At 38.5% G+C, this 12,130-nt stretch overlaps 1 protein-coding gene across 1 annotated transcript in view; it reads right to left on the bottom strand.

The window, feature by feature from the left end:
- Positions 1–138: 138 nt before the first annotated feature.
- Positions 139–12,130, bottom strand: part of adamts3 (ADAM metallopeptidase with thrombospondin type 1 motif, 3) — a 225,536-nt gene continuing 213,544 nt past the window's right edge. The window contains 3 exon segments of the mRNA XM_034216683.1: positions 139–2,895; positions 5,394–5,511; positions 8,164–8,371. Coding sequence (XP_034072574.1) covers positions 2,417–2,895; positions 5,394–5,511; positions 8,164–8,371 — 805 coding nt within the window. The 3' untranslated portion in view covers positions 139–2,416.

Genomic DNA, 12,130 nt, shown 5'->3' with positions numbered 1-12,130 from the left:
TTAAATTTCTAACTTTTTTTCTCCCCAATTTTCGGCTTCCCCTATGGGTTGATGCGCCCTTATAATTCGCCTATACTGCCTATGCCGAGGGCCGGCCATGAGAGCAAGTACTGAAGAGTGAGTTTTGGATTTTAATTAATCAGGTGAACAAAGATGTTTCAATGTGTTGCTAATCAAGCTAACTCTGCTGGATGTGTAAATATGCTAACTGGTAGTTTGTTTGGGAGGCTTTATGCCCCCTAGTGGTCAAAACACGCTTAATGTAGCTTTAAGGGAATACAAAATCAACAGTTTATGTCATTGTATAAAATAATCCAAAAAAAGCCAAAACCAATTATCAATTTCAAGTTGTGTGTTTGCTTTTCCATTGTCCCATCTTCTCAGTTGCATGGTGTTGTTTTTTGCCTCCATTTTCAATCTGTTCTGGCTGAGCAAGACACTGCTGTATTGAACATACACTATTGAGAACACTTGTTAAATATGTTCCCTTCTTTGATATGTCTGGGCACACAATTTCACAAGGAGGGCAAAACAGAGAGTCGAAAAGGGTCTATGGCTAGCAGTAAACAAACTTCTAATTTAGCGAAAAGGTCAAATGGATGGATGGAAACATTTGATATTCTCAGAAATTTAGTTATTTGCTTTCTCACCAAAAATAAGAGGAGAAGTTCATACCACACTTGGGTCTGCACAGTTAAGATGAACTGGCAGCCAGAAGATGATTAGCTTAGCCTAGCATAGACGAGAAACAAATAGAAAACAGCCTGGCTCAATGTTAACCAAAATCCTTTTGTTTTGTTTTCTACACTTTTTCTGATTAATTAAGCAAAGATAGGACATGTCAAAATTGAGCTTAAGAAGTTTGGAAGCAGAACTAGCTGTTTCCCCATGCTTCCATTTGTTACGCTAAGCTAAAATAAGCTAAGCTAAGAGTTTTGTTGAACTATTGTCATAGAAACATTCCCCCCAGAGAACTTGGCATTCACATACAGGGTAAAATAGTTGTTTATGTCCTTGTAACACTGTTGTTGTAACATAAATGCTTTTATAATTGATTAAAATGTTTTTTGAAAGTGTCCTCAGCTTCTTAAAAATAATACTGATATTTGCATACACAGTATTTACAGCATCCTTTATAAATACCCATTTCAATAGAAACTGTAGAGCTCCATTTAACTGACATTGCTGGATCTATATAAAAAAAAATCTATACAACTTCAACCATTTCCAATGGTTGTGCCACTTTGCATTTGTGGCCATATAAAGACTAGTGTTTAATTTTATAAAATGCAGTGACTTCTCACATACTAGGACATGTGGGTTCTCCGTAAGTCAAGCTTCACACTTACATTTTTTGGCAAGAAATTGGTAGTTTGTAACGTTCAAGTACATTTTCAGCTGCATCAGAATTACCATTTTACATCTCTGTTTCCATCAACTGCAACTTTAAATTACATTACATTGCATATCATTTGTTAGATTAATTAATAGCAAATAAAACCTCCCATCCAAGGTGAGGGATCAGAGATTTGAAATGGTGGCGTTTAATTAGTCGAAACTTGCTGTAATGCAATGTTAATCAAACGAAAAGCATCTGGGATAAACTTTAGGAATAACAAAATGGTGAATGTAACAATTTGCACTCGAGCCGTGTTGTTTTTTGTAACAAGTGCAACATGTATTTCTGTTTTATTCCTGTACTGAGTTGTCTTTCTGCAGTGTGCATACATCTTCACAAATTGAATCAGCTGCAATTATTGCACCTATTGACATTTTCTCTCTGCTGTCTGCTGAAGATGTTCTGGAGGCTGCGAGGCTCTGCAGACACAGGGGCCCTGATTCATTAAATGACCAGAGAAAAGAGCAGCCAGAGGGGGAATATGGACACCTTCGCCCATACCTTTCACCTGACTTTAAATAAAAGCTTCAATACTCAGATGGGTAAAAGGGTTCAATTGGAATTAAACCACAATTTCTTTGTTATATATACTGTTAGTCTGGAGTCAATTAAATGAATAATAATATATCCTTTGGCTATTTTGTATCCCTGAAATTATTCACTATTAACTACCAACACTTTGTTTCCTTGATCTTTTCACATGGAATGACATTTCCCTTGCGGCCCCTTTAAATTTGAATTTATTGTAATATTTACTCCTCTCAATTAAATGAATGAAATCAAGGAAACTCAATTTAAGTAATAATATACTCTGGGAGCTACCTGGAAGATTATATATTAAAAGTCAATACGAGGGGCATAAAGGAATGGAAATTCTTAACAACAAAGTGAACCAGCACTTTTTCTTTCTTTCTCTGCGTTTCTCTCTGTGGTGTTTTTGGCGTGAGAAGACTCAGGTTGAAGCTGGATAATCTGCAGTACATTATTGAAAGTCCTGACGGGAAAGGGGCGTTTCTTTCATCTCTCTACTTCAGAATACGCTGTAGGCCACTCGCTATCTGTCACGCTGCCCGACCTTTGACCCTGTGTGGAATCAGCCAGGGGAGATGGTGCCATAGCGGGCAGCTTCCTGCCAGTGAGAGCCATGTGTGGTGGTACCCGCCGTGCTGTGGTAGCGATCTTCAACAGGGTTTTCTTAAGTTGGGCAGGGGTGGTGGCGTGTTTCACAGCATTGACTGAGGTGCTGGATCCCTTGCCTGGTCCTTGTTTTCCTCGCAGAGTGCCGTTGGCCGCTGCAGAGGCCGTTAATGTCTCCAGCAGCTGGGAGGCTGAGCCGAAGCGGACATGATCCTCCGTCTCAGCCGCTTCCGGGAAGAGGGCTCCACCGCGTCTGGTGCACGAGTCGCAGCACAGTTTGTTGTAGCCTGGAATAGAGCAGTAGCGTGCTAGGACCTCCATTTGGCAGAAGATGGATTTGTCTCCATTACATGGCTCATCTGAAGGAAGCATAAAGCAAACAGTGTGAGCACTTCACACAGCCCCGAGAAGCTGTGAGAGATGGCCATGGAAAGAGATCCAACAGGCTGAGAGTAAGTGGGTGCATTACAGATCCCTTATTCATTGTTTTAACTATGAGAGTCTGACAGATAAGTGTTTAGGCCATGACACAACCGTAGAACATTTCATCAACAGTATGAAGCTCATTCCAATGAAGTCTGATTCACAGCAGCTGCCTCTCAGATACACACCACCATACATTAGTGATCAGAATGAAGGTGCGCTCCATTTCAGGTTCAATGTTGGGTGACAATCAGGTGTATTTTTAAGCTTGAACATTTTTTAGGGTTTCGATATGTTCACAGTATTCATACAGCACCAAGACCTACTTTATTATATAAAAGGCATACAAATCTTGCTTTCACATAATGTTACATTGTTTGTTCTTCTAACTGTTGTATCGTCTTTTTTTAAATTACATTTTGTATTTTAGTAAAGCTTTTTTGACCTTTGCACTGATTAAGGGGTTACACTTAATTAAGCATACATAACATAAATACCTGATGCTGTTACTTATATGCTTATTGATTTTGTAAGATATTTCCAGAATCCTCAAAGACTTTTCTAACGGTCTGAATAAAATGAAGACATGTTATCACCTGTAATGATGGCTTATTATCCGCAATCAACTAGTAGGGGATTACTAAAATCATTTATTTTTGTTTGATTTTAAGGGTAATTCAAATGTAAAGCTGACTGAGTTAGAGGCACAAATCCGACACTCCAGTATGAATGCAAAACACAAAAGAAGTAGAGGAGATATTTACCACATCAAATATTCAATGAAATTAAAAACATTGCCGAAAGAGCTCAGAGAATATCTTGGAAGACTTCAAAAGACTTCATTATTCCCTCAAGGGAGCGTCTGAGGTAAACTTTCTTGCAGACATAAAAACACAAAGATACTCTTACTTTCATTTTGCGCCAAAGGATTCATACGCAGTGGATGATATTTTGCTTTTTTGTTAGAAAACTGTAAACTATGAACATGTTTTAGTGAGCATATTGAAACATCTTCCTGACCTTTTGTCACTCAATCTTCTTTTTAGCTGTCCCCCATTACATTATATACCTTTATATGTTTATGCGCATACAAATACTATAGGATACTAAGTAAGGGAGAGGGGGTTTTATCGAAAAATAATCTGAACACACCACGTTTGAAGGAGCCTGTGTTATTTGTATCTTCATCCTCTGCTGAAAATCCACTAGGCAATGGATGTTTACAGGAAAGAGTTTTAAAAAGTGATTTTCATAGGTTTGAAAATACGGACATACTCGACTATCGATAAAAGATGCTGTTTTTCAAAAATAAATGCTAGTAAAGGTTTTAGAATAATGATTGGCAGTTAAAGCAAGACTATGTTATTTTTACTAAACAGTAACCCAAGTTGCACTGAAAGCAAAATGCCATATTTAATTCCATTTTAGGATTCCTGTGTGTGTTTACTCCCTCTATTGTGCTGAAGTCCAACATCAACAATTTACCAAGCTGACTGTCCTCACCAGAGGTGGGAAGGAACTAAGTACATTTACTCAAGTACTGTATCCACTACATTTATTTAATACCTTTAGTTACTTAACATATTTGGATTAATGATGTGAAATATAATGAACCCTTAATTAAGACTTTAGTCAAACCTGGAGTTAATTCACAAGCTGCAGTATACAAAGTCATTACAACTAGCTGCACCTTTGCCAGCTTTGATAACACTTTAATGACCAATAATTATAATAAAAACATATCATTTATATTGTTCTGAAATGGGCCAATCTGCATAATGAGTAGTTTACATTTTTTATTTTGTGTGTCTAAGTTTGTTGCGTTTGTGTGGCTAGTGTGGACATTTGTGTTTGACTGTGTAGGCCCCCAGGACGAATAGCCAATGTTCATGCTAGTGCTATCGGGGATCCTAATATAGAAAAAGACCATTTAAATCCACTCACTACAAGTATGTACTGTAATAATGACTATTCTGCAAACCAGGCTGTTTTTAAGTGTTATGTTCCTTTCTTCCAGGCAGCAGTTTTTCTATTCATCTCTAATAGAAATGTTTGACTCTTTAAACCTGCTAGAGTTGAGAAATTCAGCAGTTTTGTTTGTGGGGTGAAGGGCAGACATTTTTCAAAACTGTATTTACCACCCGACAATAATGGCACATTAAAATAAATAAATACACACTTAACGTTCATTGACATGAATTGCATTACTTGTTATCGGGTACCAACGGCTGCCTGGAAGGTTGTGACACAAAATAGCTTTAGGAAGGAAATGACATGTAGATTATTTTTGAGGACTTGCTCGAAGGATTTGTTATTCAAGAACGCAAAAAGTGCTGAAATGTTGAACCATACTGTAACATTGAAATAGTGTTGTGGGGGTTTGTCTGGAGTAGGTATTTGTTTTCCTTTAGTTTTTTATGAAAAACATGCTTACCGTGGCAGGGTCCTGGTCTGCACGTTCTCACATTTTCAGGTCTTTCTCCGTTACATTGATCTCCGATCCGGCAAGAGACCAGACGCCTCTCCAACCCCTCCCCACAGGTCACAGAGCACTGTGGAAGATTGCAAACACACTCAGAGATATTGCAGCAAAAGGATTCCACTTTTCTAGTTGAGGCAGAAGTAAATGTTAGGATAACTGGCTGGGTAACAAGCCCACTCGAAGTTCAATATCCACCTAGAGTACAAACTAAATTCGCCGCTGCCAGCTGAGCCGGCAGAAAATATCAGCATGGACACATTTCCTCTATCCCCCTCTTCAGTCTGTTTTCACAGGTACACAGCAACACCGTTTGTGTCCTGGATAACAGGAAGCTCTCACTGCTGTGGGTTGATTTACTTTACACAGCAGGTTCCTGTGTCTGGATGGTTTTTCCGAACTTGGCTGAAGAGTTTGTGTAAGAAGCAAGGGGAAGCTCAACTTTACTTTGATTCTTTTCCTCTACATTTGACGAAAGATCAAATTGGATTAGAGCCCCTAATTTGTATTGCATTTTTGAGGGATGCACCAATGTCATATTTTCAGCTTATTCTGATATTTAGAGTTACAATTTAGCAGATGCCGATCCATATTTTGCTGTTTTGTCGTTGTTTTTTCTTTTTTGTTGCCAGGAAAAACAATTATTTAAAAAATATATTAAACTTAGCCATCAATTACACTATCTTTGAATGCGCACCAGCTCTTCAAAAATACTTTTTACAACATTTCTTACAACTCTGCTGTACTATTATCCACTCTGAGGAGATTAGAAGTTCCAACAGACAGTGTTGCGTTGATTTCCTTTGTCCATCATAATCCATTATTACTTGTCATTTTTGGATGATGATGAATACAAAAAGGATTAGCATAAAGTTGGTGACTGCTAATGTTTAAATCAGCTGAAAGATGATCAGGATTCAGGATCATGAGGGATTTGTATCCATCATAAATGATTTTAACATACTTACAGTACAAGGATTTGTCTTCCAACAATAGAAAAACACTCAAAAAATGTCGTTAAAAATATAAATTGTATTTGTAGGAAGTGATGTGTCAACACGCTGTACAAACTAGTTTATTACAAGCAATTTGTGAACTTAATAAGATAACAACATGTTTTTTACTTAATCAAAAAAATTCACTATCAATCTCCAAAATGAGGAGACACAGTTGTTATATATGCTATTAGAAGTATTGCAATATTCACTCATATATCATATATTCATAAGCAGTTTTATAATTTGGGTGACTTGGCAACATTGCCAGAAAATATGCAAACATTTCTTACTGCTGCAGCTTCGCATTAAATGCATTTAACCGGTTAAAGTTGATGTTTTAGGATCTAATCATAGAAATGTAAGGTTTGTCAGTAAGCTTGAAAATGTTTCCCCGCATATTTTAAAACAATAATAGTTTGTTTTGCTACTCGCAGTTTTTGCTGTTGCTATCAGTAATTAGTTGCCAATCAAACATTGAAACGTTAAAAATGACCACTTTAAATAAAGCAGGCATTTAGTAATGAGTAAACCATCAACTGAATCTTAGCGGGTGATCGTTGGAAAGATGAAAGCAAGGCAGCATGAAACTGGCTTTGGTTGATCTTTCTTTTGATATGACTGGCTTTTTGTTTGTTATTAGTAATGTGGCTGTTTTTAGACTGATTTCCTGCTGTGGTCACCAACTGTGGGTGAATGAAAATGTCAGGGACACAATTAGTCTGTTTATTCCTCACAGCTGTAGCCCAAATGAGTCTTTGTGATTATTGTCTGATTTCACAAGCATCTAATTGTAACTCATAGATAAATAAAAATACAATTAAACATCATTATAATAATTACATTTACAATACGGCTAGCTCAGTGCATACAGTAATTAAATGCATGCATATAAAGAGCTCTCTCCCAGTATGGGGACAAACCATGATTTAAAAAAAGAAAAAAAGATCTGAACCCACACAAATCCGCTGCTAGCATGGCATGTTTCCAGATGAGATGTGACATTGCTTTAAATTAAATATCATACGCATCTGCTTCATTTTTTAACTTTAGAATTACATGTCATTATCAGACAAGCTGCTACTGCATCAACACGAATACACACAAAAATGTATTAGTCATTAAAAACGAAATCAATCCGACAGATTGATGATAAATTAGGTTGTAGCTAATTTATACAAGCCCAGACGACAGAATAACAGCGTTCAGCTTCCAGAGATGTGAACGGCTGCACAAATCAAGCCCTATATAAAGTCATAAGAAATGTTCTCCTTTAAAGCTCACCACAATATATTATAGGGCCATATCTATACAAAACATGTCTCTGAAGTGTTTAGATCAAAATACCAAACAGATCACCCATTGTAGCCATGCCTCACACCCCTCTATTTCAGCCCTGTTACAAAAGTGCTGATTCTGGGTCAGTAGCTACGGGGCCACACCCCCTTTGGAGCGCACATGCAGCAGAGCTGCAGAGAGAATCAGATTCCCAGCTAAATGCTGCTGTGCTTAAACACCATATCATGTTCCAAACCACATCAAGGATTATTTCTGTAACAGTATGCAGCTCAAACTATTTTTTGGGTACGGAGGAAAAAAGAGAGGGTTTTCTTTTCTGACGCTTTGTAAGTCTCCTTACACACCGGGGACACATATTTATGTATTAAAGACATTAAAAAGTGCCTTTTGCATAATCGGGGACCTTTAAAATAATCATATGGATACTGCACCTCTGACCAGGCTCCGGTCCTCCACTGGGCCGGACAGGAGACCCTGTTGCAGGGCCTCCGGCTCTCCGGCTTCTCCCCGCTGCAGTACTTGCTGTGGACGGAGCGGTTGGTGCCCTCGTGGAGGAACTGCACACAGCGGACCGTCCGGATCTGGAAGCCCAGGCTGCCGCAGGTTTTGGTGCAATGCTCCCATTCTTCTGAGATCCATCTGGATGAATCAAAAAGAGGAGTATACTGAAGTTATACAACAGGTTTCGCTGGTTATAACGTTACCAAAAGGTACGCATTTAGTTAGAAAACAGCAGCAAAAGAAATACTCAAATTTAACCGATTAAAGACTGCAAAAAAGGTCCGTCATTTATAATCCCACTTCAATACTCTGTTAAATGAAAATATCACAAGTTCTCAGTTCTGCGAATGGTGTATCTTTAAACATGACATTATATAACTGCTTTATATACAGTGAGTCAATGGCTCTCGATCGAGGGGTCCAATAAGTTAATTTAAGTGTGTTGGTGAGGAAATAATAGGATTCTGCATCACAACTCTGCACATATATTTACATGTTTATGTATGTCTATATTTGGAACTGTAATCTTTGCATTTCTGTCACTAATTGTAATTCATAGACATCTGAGCAGTGGCGAGCCGTCAGGGCCCTCTAGGCCCTCTGCGAGGCCCTAAGATATTCTAAAAAATAATATTTGAAAACATTAAAAAAAAAAAAATATTTAAAAATATTTTTTAAATATTTTTTTGTTGTTACATTTTTCATTAGTTTTACAAAAATAACTTGATTTAATTGTATTTAAAATAACATTTCCAAATAAATAAATCCTTCGAATCTGCCTGTTCAGTTTCTGTTGGAATGTGAAGGGTTAAATGCCGTCTCTGCGAGTTATGTGAAGACGGGAGAGCTTGTTGGTCCCTCTCTACATTCACAGAGGGCTCAATGAGGTAACTCAATGAGAGAGTAATGTCAAATGACAGTACAATTGACCAATCATATCTTCCCTCTAAATGGGTGGGCTTTATTTTCGCGGACTTGATGACAAGTTCCGCCCGCTGTGAGGTCTCTGCAAGTGACGCGTCCTAAAACCCGGAAGTAAGCTGCGCTCGGATTCCCTCGACAGAAAGCAATGGAATTTCTCCATAGGATTTTGGAAAATAGCTTGAAATAAGGTCTGTGGAAAACGAACCTGTTAGATAAATGCACGTTTTGTTCAGCCGGGTAATATCCACATGTCTACCCTACTTTTATTATTTTCGAATCATAAATCTAATCGATAGATTTATGATCGATAGATTTATAATTAGCATAAGTTCGTTCATGATGGCTCACTTCAGTGATAGTGATGACATCGTTGCGAAATTATTAACCGAGTCATTTTCAAGATTGAGTTACAATGATAAACTGGAGTGGCAAAGGAGCAGCTGCATGACCCCGCCATCAAGTGCTTCATCCAAAAGGACAGGAGGATTGACTTTGTGTTTAAGTGATTTGATCATCAAAGGTAGGCCTAAGTCATTTTCAATGTGGGCCGCCGTGCCGACTTAATTCATTTGTAATTGTTACATGGCTGTGGGTGCCCTGTCATGATAGGTGTCATGTATATAAATGGTGTTGTTTTGTGTGGTAGAGGGTCGCTGTCATTGATGCGTTTTGCACCCCGGGCCGTTGTTTTGATATTCCGCTGAAGTATATGGTGTGACGTAATAACTCTTCTTTTTTTTCGAGGGAAGGGCCTAGGTATAAAAGTCACGGCTCGCCACTGCATCTGAGAGGTGATAAGGACAGACTTTAGTGTCTTTCATTTCAAATGTTATAAGCCAAACAAGAGTGATCATTGGTTATTGAAAACATCACGCTGTTGGTTTAACGGGTGACCTTTATACTGCTGATAAACTAGTAAACACTTGTAAAAGGTCACAAGACTTTTAAGGTTGGAAACAGCAGTTTGCAACTGTCAAATAAAGGCAGAGGAAAAACAATGACAAATTCCCTCTGAACTCATGGAGTCCCCCATAACCAAGTATTATTTTATTCTTTTAAAATGTTTTCCGGATTTCATATAATATAAACACCAAATCCCAGCATGCATTGCGGCTAAAACATCCAATAAGCGAGCTTAAACCATAGCTGAGGATCTTGGGTAATCGCTCGAAATGCCTACGTCTGTTTCCGGTTATTTTTATTTTGAAATTCAGCTCCTGACGGACGCCAAAAAAGCCAGAGATTATGGAATTAAACCAATAAATAAAAGCAAGGATAATTGTGTGTTATTGGTGAGTAAATAATAGTGTGTTATTTTGAAAAGAATAACAAATTAGAAGGAAAAAAAGATTTAAAAATACAGATTTCAGTATTCTGAGGCTCTGAGCCCCATTTATTTTCCTCACAGACGGCAACAAAAGTCCAAAATTATACGATTTAAAATAAAAGCAATAACTGTGGCTTGATATTGAGTAAGAACATGTTTTTATGAACCACACAGCTTCCGGTCTTCCAAGACCCGACCGGAGAAAAGACGTGCTGCAGGCACGAAACACATTACCAGTAGAAATACATTGCTTTTAAAATCGTGCTGTGCAATACGAAAAAAAGGGGGAAAATGGTGTTGGTGAACACGAAATGCCATGAGACTGGTTGGCCTGCAATACTGCATCTATCATCAAATGACTTGTGATGCTGCCCATGACAGTTATATAATTATTGTTGTTAACTTGTACACTTTACTGCTGTCACAGTGTGATGTGGTCATATTGATCTACTTTCCATTATGTTTCACTGCGCTTTTCTCAGATTTCCCAGCAGCATGTTATTATAAGTTATATAAGAGTTCTGTGACAATAACAACTGTACCATTCTATCAATAATGAAAAACCCCAATGTCAGATGGAGTGCAGCAGGACCCACGACTTTAGTGCAGACATTTATGGTTCCCAGTCGATGGATCCTATTCACTTTAGTGATCCCTTGGCTTTTCCCCCACCATGAGGTTGACATTTGTGGTTATGAATGGGTCCATTACTTTGAACAAATATCTGACACATTGTTCAACTTATTGTGAGCTGTAATGAACTTATGAACATTTTCTAAAATGTCTGACTTTATGGCAGTCAAAAGTAGGGTTGGGTACCGAGAACCGGTTCCAGTTCGGAACCGGTTCCAACATTTCGATTCCAAGGGCATCATTTAGAAATGTGAATTTCGGTTCCGCTTTTCGATGCCTGAGGAAATGTTTCTCGCCGCTCTCCGTAGCCTACTGTATGACTGCGGCGAAGCGGGAAATGTAGCGTTGTACCTACACTTCCTACAGTGTAACCTGAGACCAGGGCCGCCCCGTCGCACTGGCATTATAGATGTTCGCCTAGGGCGCCAGATCTGTGGAGCCGCTGCGCTGACAATGTTTTGACCGTTGGTGCTCATCCTAATTTTCGTCCTTGATGTAACAACATTCATAATTAAGTACATGTAACACCCTTTTTCACCCCGGTTACACGTTTCATTTGCCCTGTATGATGGGCGCTGTAAGTGATGAAAATGGGGGATGTTGGCTTATCTGGCGCCCGCAGCTCACAGCCAAAATGCGAGGGAGCGAGGGAGAAAGGGAGGGTGCACTGGAACCGGCGCTGTTGTTATTAGCACCTGGTGCTAGCTGCTCTAACGGAAGAAGATGTTTCTACAATGATGTGGAGGGAGAGTCCTCTCCAGTCAGACTGAGGCTGATAACTACAGCTCAGTGAGGTAAAGAACTTAGTGTTTAGATAGTTCACTTTAGTCTAAGTTATCTCAGTGGGTCTCAAACGTTTTGATCACAATTTATGTAAACACATATTTCCAAGGCACTCCTTTATAATTATTGGTATAAAACAGGTTTGAAATCATACCAATGTATACTATAGGACAGTAAACCAGACATATCGTTTTAAACTGGAGATAAAAAAATATGCATAAATAAAATAG

This window comes from Gymnodraco acuticeps, unplaced genomic scaffold (genome assembly GCF_902827175.1).
Source record: "Gymnodraco acuticeps unplaced genomic scaffold, fGymAcu1.1, whole genome shotgun sequence".
In the NCBI taxonomy this organism is placed as follows: Eukaryota; Metazoa; Chordata; class Actinopteri; order Perciformes; family Bathydraconidae; genus Gymnodraco; species Gymnodraco acuticeps.
Note: the sequence above shows the minus strand (reverse complement) of the source record. Positions and strands in the feature narration are given on the sequence as shown.